The sequence below is a fragment of the Microchirus variegatus genome (assembly GCF_963457635.1).
Source record: "Microchirus variegatus genome assembly, chromosome: 20".
Lineage (NCBI taxonomy): Eukaryota > Metazoa > Chordata > Actinopteri > Pleuronectiformes > Soleidae > Microchirus > Microchirus variegatus.
The window spans coordinates 15,459,654-15,477,859 of record NC_139821.1 but is presented as its reverse complement, the minus strand read 5'-3'; the positions used below and the strand labels follow the sequence as shown (position 1 = coordinate 15,477,859).

The following is an 18,206-nucleotide window of genomic DNA, read 5'->3' as shown; positions in this document are numbered from 1 at the left end:
CACCATAACCTTGCTTCTTATATTAATATCACAATTTAAAAAGTGGCAGTCCCAATGCTTACAGTCACTCTTCCATGTATTGAAGTGATCATGGCACTATATGCATCTTGGTTTCGCCTCAGCATCCCTCGACAGCCATTACGGAATAAATTGACATCCACTGCCTGGTACTTTCCAAAGCCCTATTATTTAACTGTCTGTGTTCCATCTTTTCTGCGAGAGTCCACAGCCACTGGTGGTTTTCAGGAACACATTCCCCTGCTCTTCATTCAACTTGTCTTGTTTTGATGCATGCAGCTGGTGCACGGTTTCCTGTCATTACAGCCATCATAGGTATTGGAAGTTGGTTAATCTGCCTAGCAGGACAATTTTCTCCTACAAAAGCTGAGGTAATCCAGGAGAAACTGCCAAATCTCTGGGAAGCCTTTGTGCTCAAAGAGAGAGCGATATAGGAATCCCATTAAACAAAGCTTAATCCTTCACCCCTTCTCTCCTCTCTCTACCATCTCCTCTGTTGTGCACTGTCAGCGCTGCCAGATTCAGCTGTGGCTCCTCGAAGCATTAGACTTACTTAAATCCCACACATTTAGCAAGTTAAACTGCTGCGGATATCATTCCAGGGCGGATAGTGAGTAATAGTGACTGTCATTTATGAAGACAGAAATAAAGATGCAGGCGGCCCACTCGATAAGCAAAAAAAGAGAACAGACAAATATTGAGTGTAGGAAAAAGTGGAAGTGGATGATACCATCTGTCATCCACGAAGCTCCAACTGAACATTCTCTGCATGGACTAGAGTTTAGCACCCACTGCCATGTTTGTCATTAATACAAACTAAAGACTCCAAATTTTGGGTTATTTGAGTGGGTAGAGTTAAGCAGCAAAACCTACAGTGGCTTGTGAAAATACCTTTGTCCAATCAAAATTGGCGATTAGGAAAATCCAAACTTTTTAGGGACCAATTTTGTTTCGTTTTACCAATAATAAAAATGCATAATCAGATACAGACGCTAAGTATCCTCATCTTCCATCATTATCTGCCTATCTGCCGAGGCGAAGACCTCCCGCTGTGCTGTGGTTTATCATCCTTTTTTCGGCCCAATTAAGCATCTTTGTCTCGACACTTTAAGCTGTTGTTCCTGCAAAGCTGAACACACCAGTGTTGTCGTGGAACTTTGCTGTAAGATTAATTAGAACACACACACACACACACACAAATACAATTTCAGTCATGATACATAAGCTTAATGAAAAGTGATGCTCTGTGCTGATTTTTTTTCTGCAGTGAAGTTTTCTCAGATCACCTTACAAACAAACATCGATCTCTTTAGATTATCTAACAGATGGAATTGCTTTTTCTGGTTCGGTCGCAATCACAGTTGCAGCCGTACCAGAAAAAGCGGCCGTGCAGCAGCAGCAGAGAAGCAAACCATCCCCTTTAAAAGTAGCAGGATCAATTATATTGAATAATGAATTGTCACTGCAGCAAGTTACCAGTGTGCCAAACCTATGTATTTTGGGTCCACGTTGTAAGATGTAGCAGAGGAAGTGAATATCTCTGTTTGTGTCTCTGTGAGGTGAGGAAAAGAAAAAAGTGTCTGTCAAACTGGAGGCCAAGTTTTATCTGCAGCTCTGCAGGTGGTGGTAGCATCATGTGTGTGTATGTGTGTGTAAAAGGGAAAGAATGAAGCAGTCTGTGCTTAGATCTGTTGATGTGTTTATGCAAGTTTTACTGTGCGTATTTCAAGATTTTCACGAGCTTGTGGTTAGTTTACATGCTTTTCATCGTGTGTATATGTGTGTGTGTGTGTGTGTGTGCGCGCATCATGTTTGAATGTGTATCATCTCAGTGTTTGTCTGTTGAGTTGTTGGTCTGTTTGTGTCTGGTTTTGTGTTCTGTTCTTGGCGCGTGCAGCACTGTTATCTCATGAAGTGTGCTGGACTCGGTACTCGTTTCCTCACAAGGGCAAACAAACAATGCAAGGCAGATGCAGCTCAGGCTTGAGGAGGGGAAGCAGATGCACACACAAACGCACATTTGTTGCACACTCCTGCACACATACACACAAACAGACATACACACACACACACACACTCCACACCACTCACAGAAAACATCTCATCCAAGACCATCCTCCCTCCTCCCTTTGAGGTGTCCATCTGTTAAATATGTGTCTGAGACTAAAAGCTGACTCGGAAAATTTAACTCTTTTCTGCAGAAACAAAGTCTCAGCCCAAAGTCGGAAAATGTTCTGGCTGTTGCTCTTTAAAAAAACGCCGAAATCACGCTTTTGTCTGACTTATCAGCTATATACCATCTTAGCCTCTTTGCAAGGAGGGCATAGAATGTTTATGTGATGCTTAATTATTAATGTGAAAGTGTTTGCCTTTTTTATTCCTTTACACTAATATTATACAAGGCTGAAATTACACTTATTTAATGGGATAGAATAAAATGTGTAATTTTTATGATAATGTTGTCCTCACAATATATATCTATATATATATCTATATATAGATATATATAGATATATCTATATATAGATGTATGAACTAGGGCTGAACAATTAATCAAGGTTTTATCAAAATTTGCAATGCAGCTTACTGCAATTTTTTTTTTTGCTGCAGGCTCAATATTTTGTTAAAGCCAAAATGTCATTTTAGATGAATAATTGTCTTGATCTATGCACATCTTATTCTACAGACTGAAGAGAACACCTTTGTTTCTGTGAGAAACTGCCTTAACATTAACTGCCATTGTGATTTGTCATTCTTTGGAAATCTGGAAATCTGTAAGATCTGTGATCTTCTGTCATAGCTGATTGGTTCTCTACTTTCACCCGACTAGTAAAGCTTGATACTCCACCTGGCCAGGTGATATAAGGTGGCGCACCATCATCTTTAACTTGAGAAAAGGCCTAAGCACTGAATTGTTATTTACAAAGAAAAATGCATATGGAGCCATCGTGTGCAACACTTGTGTTTTTCCCTACTGGAGCATCTTTTGCCACCAGTAGTAGTTCACCAACTATTCCAGCCTGTCTCGATAACAGCCGTGCCTGATTTGTTTGTTTTTTGTGCCTTCAGGACATTCTCAGAAAATGACTGCACCATGGTGGCCCCAGTTGACCCCTTCCTCAGCCCCACCAAGGGAGAGCTTGTGTACAGCAAGACAGCCAAACAGTGCCTGGAGGAAATATCAGGTACAGATGATCAACAACACACATGCTGTCAGTTCTGCATGGGGTCAGTTTTCTCTGACTGGGAGTGTGAATGGGCTCATGCCATTGTATGTTAACATTTCTCCTTTGTTATTATCATAAATGTACACTCAGATGTATTAACATAGCAAAAGTTTCCCTTCATCTGCTGTGCAGTCACTATATTTATTTAAAGATTAACCTCAGTGCTGCCCTGAATATAAAATCTGGATATTAAACCAGTTTATTCACATTCTTATATTATGTGATGGTTTATATTGTCGATTATGTCATGGTAGTTCATCATCTTCAACAAGAGGGTGCCCATTTAAAAAGTTTGGGAAATACTGGACTAGAAATACATTTCCCCTCATAAGAAAATGTTTTTTTTTGGTGCAGAATAATAGCTTTTTCAAGGCTACATTTGAGGCTTGGTTGACTGGTTTCTGCTGCTGGTTCAAGGGAATGTTGTTGGATATATGTTGACCTGACCTTGTCTTGTGTTTAATGTGGGATCTCTGTTCTGTGCTGAGTTTATGCAGCGAAAGGAAAAGGTCAGTGCTGACAGACAGACAGACGTAGGCAGCATCTGTGGCTCTTTGTTTACAGCGTTGCTGACTGCCATCGTCTATTAGAGACCCTTTTTGTATTATCCCATGTACATTTGTAATCCCATCACTCACGTAGTCGAATAGTGCTGGTGAAACGTCGACGTATGTTTGTTTGCAAAGAGGGAAGACTGCAAACATCGTCATTGTCCTTTAATTACACAAAGTGAACATCTGTGTAATTGAGCGTCTAGAGCTGAGAGGTCAAGAGTTTCAGACCACAAACTCCATCTGCTGACAAGAAGCTGCATGAGTTCAAGTTTAAACACAAACCACTACAACATAGAAAGAGTGCTTTATTCAACGTGTTGTTTCATTTCGGAGAGAGATTTGCTAAAATTTCTCCAAATTATTTGGATTTCATTTCGCGGACATTTCCATTCGGGCAAAATAGGAATTTGCCACTCATTTTTCGTTACTCTAAATCAGGGGTTCTCAAAGTTTTGATACCTGAGGGCCAATTTAGGAACCCAACATTGGACTGGGGGCCACCAAAGGAAAAAAATAAAAAAAAACTATCCCATTTGTAATAATTTTAATGACCAGATTGCAGCTCTACAGTTTAGCATTAAGTAATATAAGCGTTAATATAATGTCATTTAAGCATTAATATAATAACACTTTATAATTTACTGGGTAATTACCCAGTATTTTGGCCATTGTTTCTACCTTCTAATTACAGGTTAATACCAAGTAACACATTTCTGTTACCATATATTTACTGGGTAAATAGCTAGTAATTGGGGGCTGTAGCTACCTGCTTATTACCAGCTTATAACCCAATAATACACAAAAATTCACCATATAGAAACCAGGTAAATACCCAGTATTTTTGTTTACACTTATTGATCTGTATCCAGTAATGTTCAATAAACATTTAACAAGCTTAGTAGCTCCTGGATTAAAACTATCAACTGTAATTTATTGTGGGCCGCCAGAAATGTTTCTGCGGGCCGCCATTGGCCCCCGGGCTGCACTTTGAGAACCAATGCTCTAAATAAAATAAATGATCCAATAAACAAAAGGCCAGCTGATTAAAAAAAATTAAGACGTCAAGTTCAAAATGAAGCCAGAAAGACTTTGTCCATAAAGCTCCGCATGCACAAACAACAGTACGTGATTACAGGTTTGGGATGTCAGGTCGGGCAATGACATTCCAGACGTTTTGCTCTCGTCGTGGCTTTTCCAAACGCCGTCATTTGACAGACAAAATTAGACTGCAGTCCTGACCATTCCCTTTGTTTGAGGTCCGTTTCAAACACTTGCTTTTTGTTGTCACACACGTTTCACGGTCGTCTCACATCCGCTGTTTTTCCAAATCCTTGCGACGTCGAGGGGCAGAAATGGCTTTTCCGCAATTACGACATGACAACAAGCCTGCTTATTGCACGTATATGGGCTGAACCTGTGTCAGCAGTGACATTTGACAAACGTCAAAAAAGCACAAGGACATAAATCTTTATTTACATGTATACACTTTGTTGTGTAGTTGAGGAATGAGTGTCTTTTTTGTTTTGTTTGATTTGTGTTAAATGCTTGCTGCAGAGTGTTGGCTTATGAGGTGACTGCTTCATGTGTCCTTCAGCTATTGGTAACCGGGATGTACAAATGTGTGGACGACAGCTGTGACTAATAGCAACAGGGCTAATAACGCTCGGACTGATTGATGAGAATATTTTGGTTGCGGTCTCACTGTTGATCCACGATAAGCTGCGGGCTCGCTGCTTTCACTTCTCAAGATAGCATTTAATTAAGTCGGGCGGCCAGCGGGGAACTGCAGGAGCTGCAATCTTACAGGTGCACTGTCCAAACAACTCAGTGTCACACTGCAAGGGAGAGAGAGATGGAGAGAGGGGTGAGGGAAGAGTGAGGGAGAATAGATAAGAGCTCGGGAGAAGGGGGGGAGCTGAACAAAAAGTGAGACAATGAAAGGGATTAAGGAAAAGAGAGGGTGATAATCACAGAAAGGGAGGGCTGATAGATGGAGAGTAAGAGAGATAGGGAGACAGAGAGAGAGAGAGAGAGAGAACTGCAGGCTGCATGCTGGAATGAACTGGCAGACAGAAAGCTATAAGAGCCTGGTTACCGGCTTCACCACCCGTTCATTTTCCACTGTGAGGAGAGCAGGACCGTCAGAGTCAGAGGGGAGGCAAGAGAAATGTGGCAGAGAGGTGGTAATTAAAGCAGAGACAGAAGGTGGGGGGAGCGATAAGAGTGAATGAAAAGAAACTCGTTTAATAGAAGGCAAGATAATGAGAGTGTGAGCACAGACGAGAGAGAGAGAGAGCGAGAGAGAAAGGGAATGTGTTGGTGAGAGATGTAGCGACTCATTCATCCACGCCCCTGACTGTGCTGAGGCAAAAGGAAGGAGCCAAGAAGACGGAGAGACAGGATGAGAAGTGGAGATGGAGTGGATGGAATAAGTGTCTGTTTCAGCCTTTGCGTCTGACTATGAGCATGGGCTACCTCAACGATGGATCTGGATTTTACCTTTGTATCTGGAAGGGAGGGTTTTTCTCTGCTCTTCGCCCTGCAGCTCTCTGAAGCCTGGACCTCAGTCAGGTGGCGTGGGACACAGGGACACATCTCTCTGCCTCCGCTGTCCCCCAGTTCCTCCTTCGCTCCCTCTGCTCTCTTTGCGAAAGTGCAGCCAAGATGTGAACGGGAGAGCCACACACAGGTGGAACCTTTTACATGCATACTTTCAGCCACTGGAGGTAAAGAGGCAATCTGAAAAACAGGAGGAGAGCGCAGTGAGTAGAGATGAAGAGAGGAGCAGAGTTCTCTGTATATCAGGGAGGCAGCCCAGCTCGACGGCCTCCCCAGCCGCTCCCTGACAACCTCAACCTGCGGATCAAGCAGCGCTCACTCACGAACCTGACCTTGCTCAGTGATGGTGAGCAGCAGGTTTACTCTTTTGAACTTGACGAGCCACCATTTCACATTTCCCAACCTCAGAAGTCTTCATCGCACTCCTGTTCCATGCAGCGGGCAGGAGGTAGCCTGCAAGGGAGCCCTAGGAAGGAGGTGGTCCCAAGAGGTGCAGGTGCACGGGGCACCAGAGCTCGATCTCTGTCACTCTCCCTCACTAAGGTGCTTTCTCAGTCGGAGCATTCCCTCATTCCAGTCCCTTGGAGGAGCACAGCTGCAGGCGGACGACCACATCGGGCATCGTACAGTGGCCATCCCCGGATGGAGCCGCAGCGCAAGTCCAGGGTAGAGGCAGCAGGAGCAGATGAGGAGGGTAGCAGTGGGTGTTCAGTCGTCGAGGAGCAAGGCGCAGGCAAGAAGCAGGGAGACAGGGAGAGGGACAGGGGGGATTGGGCAGAAGAGGAGGTTTCAGAGGGAGGTCCTCGTGAGGGAACGGCTCAGCTGGATAAGGAGGTGATCCTCACCATGTTGGGGGATCTGGAGAAAGTTCTGCACACACAACCTCGCCAACGTAAGTCTGCACAATCTCAACCAACCCCAACAGCATGGGTGTGTAATTTAATACCTATGTAGACAACGATCATCACATTGCATTTATATATTAAGTAAAATAACGTGTGCTCACTCCAAGTCATTGCATTGTGGTTTAAAAATGCTAATTTGAGCAGAATATGAGAATGTCATGATAGAAAACGCCTTTAATAAGCAGGTTATTTTCTTAATCCTTGCAATGCAGAAGCCTATTTCTTAGAGCACCACTATTAGCATTTTAAGAGCGTATTTAAGAAAACTGCAAGAGCTGGAGAGCATTAGCACACACCCACAATTTAGCCTCACTCACAACTACTTTAAATGAATCCACACAGACAGTCAACAATGGTAGACATCCTATAAGTCATTGTCTGTGAATAATGGACTTACTATGTGTGCAGGCAGCACTGTCACATGCTTTAATTTGAGTTTTCTGTGCTACTCTGCGTGAAAACCTATAGCCACAGGTGTGGTCCTTACCTCAACAGAAGCTTTAATAACATTGAGTGCAGCATATGTGAGTTTGGTGTAAAATATCTCGGTGCATAATGTACATTTAAAACGAGGACCCATGTACAGACCTAGCTTTGATGTTAGAGGAAAGGAAACAGGGAGGGGAGCTGCAGTTTTCGTTTCTTTTATAGCTGTGACAGAAGGAATTATTATTGTGACTTTGAAGATAAAGCAAAGTAAAAAAAAAAAAAAGCACAGCACAGCAAGGTGAGCTCATGGCATAGAGCACATTACTGCTGATTTCCTTTAGCCAGGTTTAGGCATGACGCAGCACAAAAGAGAAATGTAGGAGATAATGACAAATCAACACCTCTTACATTGCCTTTGATACTTGCACCTCCCTTTCAGCCTGTTATTCACACATCCAACATGATCAATAGCTTATTACTACACTTTGCACTGTGCGTGTGCATGTGTAAGCGTGTCCACACCATACAATGTACACAAGTAATTGTTTTAGAGTGCGTATGGCACTTTCTTTTTTACTTGTAGTGTTCTTCAGGCTCTTCGCTGCAGCACATTTAATCAGAAATAAAAACAATGGATTTCCACATGAAGTGGAAACACTCAGCTTTAATTTAAGTTGGTATGGACCAATATTGGAAGTGTATCTGTGACACAGTCCTTGTAACCCATAATGCCCACATTTTAAATGTTTAAAATAAATTGAGCCACTGAGTGCTTTTTGGTTTCACTTTTGATTGAAGTGAAGTTGAGCAAAGAGGTAAACAAGCAGGTGAATAATAAAACCTCTATGATATGATGCAGAGATAGCTGTCGTACTAAAATCAACAGATGGCAGCGTGCTTTAAAAGGACAACTGAGGTGTCCTGTGGACAGCCAAGAAGATCAGTCTCTCCAGGATGAAGGTGGACATGTGTCCTTGACAATGATCACAAGAGAACATCATGACCATCATCACCTTAATGCTTGAGGATTCACTAACCACCATATGTTTGCAACTGGAAGCATCAGAATCAATGGTAGTGGCTCTGGTATGGCTGGTACACTGGTATTAATTGATGATTTCACTGCTGAGAAGAAATATATATTGCAGTGGTTTAAAGGAGCATTCAATGCTCAAATTGGACCAAATATTTGAAAACTCACTGGATAACATTTCGTCTCCGTAATGGTGCATAATTGGCCAAATTCAAACAAAACGCCTTGAGGATGAAGAGACGGAATGTTATCAGCTGCTGATTGCTGCATATCTAGAAAATACCTTCTATGTATGTATTGAGAAGTCATTTATATCTTTATTAAATTCACTCACCCCCATCAAAGCTGGCTCTCACAGTTTCCAGCAGCTTCTGAGGTGCTTTTAGCCCTGGGGGAGTATTTGTCTTTAATATGTATTAACAAGCTTCTGGTGTGCTGCTGCTGCTGCTGCTGCTCCGGTCAGCAAATGCATTTACTAACAGGGCCATAAAAGTGCACGTGGATACAGAGACATCTACCATTTTGTGCGTTAGTGTGTGTACGTCTGTGTGTACACGAGAGAGCTGCTGCGATAAATGACAACAAAAGGTTTTTTGTCAAGGTTGATCTGTGGCACAGTTCCACAAAGAAGCAGCGAGCATATTGTTATGTCGAGTTGTAGTTTCCACTGTGTACATATTTGGGCGGGTTTGCATTTGCGTGTGTTATCGTTGGACGACTGTTGTGACTGACTAATAGCAGTCAGCTGGAGTGAGGGGCATCAGTGTTTGTTAGCATGCATTATTGAAAACGAAGGGGGAGAGATGTGTGTGTGCGAATGTGTCATTTTGGGCTTAGAACCTGTATATAAGGCTTAAAATTGACTGAGGTTTTAGTTTAAAATTTGGTTTAGGTTGGAGACTGCAGTTAATTCCCCTCATCAAGCTTACATGTGTGTATTTGCGTGTGTGTGCACATGTGCATGCATGCCCTATTCAAACCTCCTCACTGGCCAGTTTGGCTGCAGCACACGCTTCCTGAGCCAAGATCTGGAAAGCAGCTTGAATCCAAATGATTGCTGTGTGACTCTTCACCTTTCTGCAGTGTTAGATACTGAAATAGAACGAGTTACATCAGTTATAGCAGCTACAGGTGAATAACAAAGCACTACATTATGGACAAAAGATTTAGCAACATTCATAAGTGAGTTCAAAATTACCATGTATACAATGCATCATGTGAAATAATTGAATTTAGTTGGCTGCAGCTCTGCTGGGAGGTACAGGAGAGAGAGAGGAGGTGGTGAGAAATAATTCCGCTGGTTCTCTATGTCACAGAATCACGCCGCCTGTATCATTTTAGTCTGTCTGCATATGTTAGTGCCGCAGCTGCACTAGTGAAATGGAGCAGAGGAGATTGGTGTTTGTGTGGCAGTGGGAGTTGCATCACAATGGACCCCACACCGTGATCATGTAAGTCAGCCACAGATAACATCTTTCATCTGCCCAACCTTTGTAGCAATAATGAAAGATAAATCTGCATAACGCAAGCATAATATACTGTTTGTCCACTCCCATATTGATAAGGCTATTAAAATAAATAAATATGCGATTATTTTGTGATTTATTGCAAGTTAACTATAGATAATCATGCAATTAATCGCCATTAAATTAGTTGACAGCTCCAAATTTGTATTCTGGTTTATCTTAGCTATTCCTCAGGTCCTGCATTTCTGTTCACAAATTCACACACAAACATAGAGCTGCAACTAACGATTATTTTCGTAATCAATTAATCTGTCCAATATTTTCTTGATTAATCGATTAATTGCTAGGTCCATAAAATGTCAGAAAATTTTCAAAAATGTTGATCAGTGTTTGTCAAACCTGGAAATGACGATCTCGAATCTTGAATGTCTTGTTTTGTCCACAAACCATAATGATTCAGTGTTAATGATTTCTTTGTTCGCAGAGACACTAACACAATATTCACATTTAAGAAGCCTAAAACCTTGATAAAAGCTTCAATCGATTGTCAAAATAGTTGACGATTAACTATTTCAGCTCTACACAAAAACACAACATAATGCTTCCAGCTGCTTCTCCATGTCGTATTTCGTGTCTCTACATGACGGAGTCCAGATCATTGTCCATGACTGAGGCCAGATCTCCTCATGTCACTTAACGTAATGGGATTGTAATTGAATCTTTTCTTAAAAGGAGTCCTGTGAGAGGAGAGCAAAGAAAACTTCTGAAACAGAAGAAGAATTACAGAAATAGAGGAAACAATACAATAACTGTGATCCTTTGAGTTTTTGGTGCTTGAGATCCCTCTCATTAAATGAATGTGCTGGATCTCTCTTGAAAACAGCTTCTAAGCTGTCTTGTGATTGTTTCACTGCTGTTTGTGTAGTGGTTAGTGCTGTTGTCTTCACAGCAAAAAGGGGGGGGCAGAGGGTGTTCTCCAGCTTCCTCCCACACTCCAAAAACATGCAGAGGTTAATTGGACGCTCCATGAGAGCTCCTAGTTTAAACCTCCTAGTTGCTGTAAACGAGCCGATAGAAATCCTCTTTTCTGACAGTGTTTCCCAGACGCGAGATTTGAGACTCAAGTCTCTCAACCCGGAAGTGACATATCAGCACACCCGCTCTCAGAAGCGAAGCTCCCCCCTCTGGAACGGTGGATGCACTGCTACTCATTATCAAAACATTGTTTTAACAATGTTTAAAAATAGCTTCTTCACGACTCCCCTCCACAGTCCCTTTTATGACTTTGACCCGGAGTCAAACCCAGAGTCTGAAGACACTGTCGCTCGTGAAACACCTCCACAACGGACATTATTCTTCTTCTGTGGTTCAATGTACGCAACCGGATGTACCCGGACTAGTGCCCGGAGCAGGACGATCTGCTGTTCCGGAGAACCGGTGTTTACGTAACCGGACCGGGATTTTTCAGAGATCTTGCTGAGCCCGAGATTACAATAAAACACAGCGTTCTCAGCAGTGGCTGAACTGTTTGTTTAGAATCTTCAGGGCTTCTTAAACAAGGTAATGACGCAGATACACACTAAAAAACAGCGTTAATTGGAACTTCCGGTCTAGTTCCGCTTTAACAAGGTCTCCCTACAGGAACAACATGGTCACAATCAGCATGTAAAATGTGTAAAACAGGGCAAATATACACCTACACCTAATTAAAAGTAAGTAAAGGACATCCCTAAGAATAGTTCCCCTTGAAATAAGGTGACTGCAATTAGTTGAGTGTATGTCTGTCACCTGGTAAACCTGGTGGTGTCAAGGTCTTTTTTTCAGTATGGAGGGAAAATATGAAGTGGAGAAATAATGCACATACTATAGAGTGCCATCCTGCAAAGTGTGGATGTCTGTTCAAATGAAATATGTGCAGTGTGTATTTGTGAGAGTTTATCCAAAACACCCCGAGATCAACTGTGAACCAGGTTTGTAAACTTAATTTCAGCAGCTAAGATTCACTGCAACACCTGAACCATTTTTCTCTAGAAAAAAAAGTAGCTGGGGGGCCTTTTAAAAATATTCAACCTACTGCTCCCATTTGCTCCAGTCATAGTAATCACCACAGCTCTCCTGTCAGTATCTCAAAATCATCACCTAGTGACAGAAAACAGCTTCTAGCATGCATCTCACCGTAAAGTCGCCTTGTAGAGAATCACTCATCTTCACAGTGGAGACAGTTTTCCTCTGAAAACACCTTATAAAGATCCAGAGAGCCGTGTGACCTGCGTCCTTTCTCCGTGTCATCTCACTTTTTAATTACCCTGCTGCAGTTTCTGAGCCTGACGCGGCTTAATTGGAGCATACATGCAGATTCTTTGGCGTGTGCCCTTAGCTCACAGTTCAGAAAACGTTGCCCGTCCTGTGCTTGTTAGCCGCACTTCTTCAGAGAAGACCTAATGTCACACCACAGCACATGTGCTGCAAACGTGGCACTGAGAGGTATAAAGCATATGAAGTGCTTTTCTGGCTCTGTGCTGCTGTAGGGCAAGACAGACGATGCGATTATGAAGTAGCAGCAGAGGCAAAAGTGACTGAGTGTGTGGTGTTGTTGAACTATATTTTCATATCGGCCTGAAGGGAAAATGTCAATGTTGTGTAGAAAAAAGTGTCCACTTATTAGAGTGAGAAAAGACATGTTGTAGGCTCACAAGCTGATTTCTGAAAATGTCTGAATGTGTGATTGTGTGTGTCTTTGAGCGTCTGTGCAACGTCAATTGTCTCAGTAAATCATATAAAATGAATGTGTCTTCAGGAGAGGATCCTGAGGCGAGACGCATGAGGACGGTGAAGAACATCGCTGACCTGCGACAGAACCTCGAAGAAACCATGTCCAGTCTACGGGGGACTCAGATCAGCCACAGGTGGGCACACAAACTCTTGGACTCATAATAACATTTTATTTTACAGATACACACATTTGTAGGGTTTTGTTTTTTTTTACAAATTTCTATTTCACATCACATTTTTTGGGTCAATTATTTTGATCCATCAACGTCCACTCCTGACCTCAAACACTGTCACAGCTACAACTACAGCGTATAAAACATGTAAACTGAGTAGACTAAGCAGTTAAAACCTGTCTGCGTTCGTTCATAAGTACGTTTAAAGGTCCCATATTATGCAAAATCCACTTTTTAATCATTTAAATCAGGGGTCTCAAACTGGCGGCCCGGGGGCCACATGCGGCCCCCCAATCGATTACATGTGGCCCCCCACTTAATATCATGAAATGATGAAAACCCACGACCTCGACCGTCTTTTAAACACAGTGTGTAGCTGGTGATAGAATATAATATATGTTTGCTAGCAATGTTTTTTATAACAGTAATAATAAGACATTTGGTATAATTATGAATGGCAGTGGCCAAAACAGCTCCTGGCACGAATTTTAATGACAGTTGTCCACACTATTGTTTATGTACTTTAAATAAATGTCTGGTTTTGATATTAATACATTAATTTTGCATCATAAATAGTTTTATTAAGTATACGTGGTGATATCATGATGCAATATTGTGAACAGTTGTTTTAGGTTAGGCCGGCCCCCTCTTGACCACAATAGATGCGCATTGGCCCCCAGGTCATTTTAGTTTGAGACGCCTGATTTAAATCCTTATATTTGGGACTCTGAAGGTCCTATCAGTTGGCAAAGTGTGAAAAAAGATGACTCACTCATGTTTTTGTGGTCCTCCTCAGTACAAGTACAGGAGATAAAACACGCAGATGTTGACTTCCGCACTCACTGGGACGTCACAATGCGCAAAATTTGTGGAATTGTTGTCTCGCGGAGCTCCGCCTTGTCCGTAAAACACGCGAGAGTGCTGGCGAGGGCAACGGTATCCGAAAACCGGAAGTCCGCGAAAAGTTCTATTCCTGGCTCCACAGTGCAGCACAGAGTTCTACACAAACTTCCAGCCTCAGAGGATTTATCTGTCCAGTGGATACATGTTATATATGACGGGGTATGCTAGAGCCCGCAAATTATCACTTTTCCAAATGCTAACTGCTGTTAGAGATACTACTAAACTGAGCGTTCTGAACAGGGCTGTTTTGGCAGGGTGATTGAACTGCTGTGGGGCTTCATCCTTATGGTATTTTGACCAAAGCATGTCACAGACATGTTCATTAGGACACCAGGGAACTAGCTTAACTTGGAGAAATAGGGTATAATATGACTCCTTTAAAAAAAACAATGTCAGCAACATTTATTAATACAGTATAATATATCATGCATTGTATTTTGCATTCACAGTATTAGATTGTATTTGTTTTCTTCTGCTAAAGGTTACAAAATGAATACCAGAGTTGTCAAATGAAAAATAAATGTGTCCAAACCCCAGAATAGGCATTGATGCCAGATGAAAAAAGATGATGATAAAACTAAGATGAATTAGTGAGATGTAGCCTGAGTCTGTTGTAATCTGCTTCCACATCAGTACATAATGCATGGAGACAGGATACAGGCTCCACTCAAAAAATACAGTAAAATAAAATCAATTTGTAAATTTAAGCAGATTGTTCTGCACAATAAGATTTTACGCTATTGCATTTTAACTGAGATAACGGTCAAATAGAATCACACTAGAGAATATTGCATTCCATCTAACCCCTGTTGTGCTTTGTCTTAATTATTCATACTGGCATGACTTAAATATTCATTGAAAATGTGTTTATAGTGGCCAGCGTCAGAGATTCCATACCCACCTGTTCTCTCTGCAGGCACAATTCACTGTCAGTCAGAAACTGTTTCATAAATAAATCAAACACAACAGTGAAATACTCACAACTTAAGACATTGCAGCAGACTGGTGGTTTTATGTGCGTCTGTTTTTTGGTTTTTTACATTAGTGTAAGAGGGAGACAACTTCAGAAACACTGCTACATCAAAAGACACACATCAGAAAAGAGATACGTTATTATGTCATGACTGAGTCACTTAAAATATCAAGAAATAAACGGGGATGTCGTTGAAACAAAAAATTACAAGCTTCCTCTGTAATCTGAGTTTTGTGTCAGCTCAAATTATTCCAGTGTTTTTGCGTGCACCCGTTGCCCTTTTCAAATAAATGCATCTCTGATGTTGATATCTCTGACTCACCTCAGATCACACAGATTCATCAGGGAAATACAGTATATCTCCAAGTATTAATGATTTCCCCTCCATCAACATGTCGTCTTCTCCCCTACATTTTCTGGATTTAATTAAACACAGGCGTCACCGTCATCACCAGCTGGAACCTATGTACATTCAGTAGCTGATGAGATTAGAGATTGAAAAAAAAAAGGTGCTGTTCTTCACAGCACCTTTTTTTTTGTGAAATGGGCGACAAAATAACAACAAACAGTGTAGTGACTGCAGTTTAAGATGAGAACTGGTAACCATTGTCTTTTCGTGAGCTCCCCAGGCAGTGCTTCCCTGCTCATCACTCTCCTTCTCCTCCAGTCAATTATTGTTGTTGTGTGTTTTGCCCTATGTGGAAAATGGAAGATGGCCAGGCTGCCGACAGCCATGACAGATGGCTGTCTGTCTGTGTGTGTGTGTGTGTGTGTGTGTGTGTGTGTGTGTGTGTGTGTGTGTGTGTGTGTTTGTTTTCTCCATCTTTTTCTATGTCAAAGGAATGTTAGCCAAAGCACAATCAGTGCAGCTCTATTGTCTCACAGGGCTGATGTGTATGTGGTTCGATTGGTCTTAGGACACAAGTCTCACAATTTCGCATGCAATCAGACAAAAGCACATCAAACCGTCTAGAATCACACACTACAGTTTATTTTGCAATGTGGGGGTAAAAAAAATTGAAGATTAAGTGCGTGACTGCAGTGACAAATTCCTGGGGCCAGTTCGTCCTAATCTCTACCCCCCGAATAAGAAATGGCTGTAATCGCTGTGACGCCGTGACGCTCCGTAAGTAATTAATCACTGCTACGCTCGTGCAGACATGACTGTCATGTTGATCATTCTGCACCGTTTCTGTCCCTGCTCTTTCTATAAATTCTACCGACGAATGTTCGTACCCTGAAAATTGTATCTTCAGAAATTGAAACATATTCATTATTATTATTATTTTTTTAGCTTCAGCATTAGATTTTGTCATTGTATCAGTGGTAGAGGTCATATATTGGCCATGAAATGAGCAGAATTGTGAGAAACGTGTGACTAATTGTAGTTGTATGCTGTGAGGGGATAAATAACCTGAACCCTAAATGCTCTTAGCACGTTTTTTGAAGGCACAGCCAAAATAGATGGAGGTTTGGAGAACGTGCACAGCCTTTAACACCGAACGTATTGCAGATGACAGGTTTGCATGACCGTAAATATGCGACAGTTTATTATAATTCCAACAGTTTTCTTAAAGCGGAGGATTTGCACGTCAAAGTCAACATGTGGTCGTCACGGTAACTTTACTCGCGCCGTTGCGGAAAGCAGACGAATCAGCGTCTTGTCACCAGAGAGGAGAGAGCTGGAGAAACGGCTGTGCATAAGTTTAAAAAAAAAATTGGCCTGTTTTATGACATTGAGACAAAAATTCAAACATTACTTTAAATATGTTTTATACTGTTCAAATCTCAAATTTAACATGGAGTAAATTGTAAATATTGTCAGATATTGAAAGTTATTCTGGGAAAATGGGCAAAAGCACTTAGTCACAGGGCATTTTCTGGTTCTTTTATAGTTAAAATAAGCAACAACAAAAAAAGTCCACATGGACATTTTGAGGCTTAGGTATGAAGTAAGGGTTAATGCTATTTTGTCAATTCCTTGGGTCAGTTGAGTCGGTTTTGAGTAATCCTGCTGGCACATGGCGAGGCTGACGATTTCAGAATTCAGCACAAATGATGCATTCCATCATTAATTGTCATTGTGTATTTCACTATTTTAATGTATTTTATTGTTGGCACGATGATGATGTGTTATAATTGTAAATTATAGTTGACAAATGATGTGTAGTATGAAGCTGGGATGTTGGAATTCATGGATAGCATTAATCTGACAAAGGGAGACAGATGTTTTGCCCATCTGCTTCATAACTGTGCTGCAGCACAAAAGAACCCTCCATCTGTTCTTTCATCACATACTGTACATTCCTAAACATAAAACATCAAATATATTCAATCATAAATATCATGATTAAATGTAACTACACATGTAGTTTTAACAATAGTGTGTCTTTGGCTTTTTATGGCAACCTTAGATGCACCGTTTTAAACGCTAATTCAAACAATTACAGTTTTAATTTATTGCTTATAGCTCCCCAAGTGTGCCTCCAATGTTCCGGTACCATGACCAAGTAAAAAAAAAAAGAGAGAATGTGTGCAATTAAGGTCTCATTTCAGAGGCACTGCTATTATTTCCCTTTCACGTTGCGCTGACTTTACACTCTTAGAAATAAGGGTTCCAAAAGTGTACTTCTACAAGGGCTGTGGTTTGACTGGAACCATTTGTTTTCAAGGGTTCTTGGTAACACTAATGATTCCAGTAAGAACCATTTTGATCCAGAGAACCCTTTAAAACCCCTTTCCCGAATAAAGGGTTTTTAAAGTGTTCTTGGTAACACTCAGGAAAGGGTTACCAAAAAGGGTTCTCCTATGAGGACAAGCCGAAGAACCTTATATGGTTCTACTTAGCACTTTTATTTCTTTATTTCTAAGAGTGTACTAAAGGGCTGCAGCAATCACATCAGCCTCAGTCACATCCACTATATTCTTCAGAAAAGCAGCAACAAAAATGACCTTTTCTTTCCAGTTCCAACTATGAACATTGTTTTGATTGACTGGAACAGTACGGAAACGTTCAAGGACAAACATAGAGCAGCAGGGGAATCTGCTTCTCTTGTTTGCTCTCGTCTGCTCAATTGTGAGGAATCCCAAACTATTCCCATGGAGATTCAGCTACTGCTGAATGACATTATGAAGACAATTGCTTCACCCCGTGGACTTGTTTATTGTGTGTTTATATTTAGATTAGTCTACTC

The 18,206-nt window shown here is 41.4% G+C and overlaps 1 protein-coding gene across 3 annotated transcripts in view; it reads left to right on the top strand.

Annotated features, from left to right (window-relative positions):
* Nucleotides 1-18,206, top strand: part of nav3 (neuron navigator 3) — a 99,556-nt gene that overhangs the window by 23,118 nt on the left and 58,232 nt on the right. For all 3 annotated transcript variants that reach the window (XM_083906657.1, XM_083906658.1, XM_083906656.1), the window contains exons 5-6: nt 3,088-3,203; nt 12,989-13,097. In XM_083906657.1, coding sequence (XP_083762783.1) covers nt 3,088-3,203; nt 12,989-13,097 — 225 coding nt within the window. The remainder of the gene's footprint in view (nt 1-3,087; nt 3,204-12,988; nt 13,098-18,206) is intronic.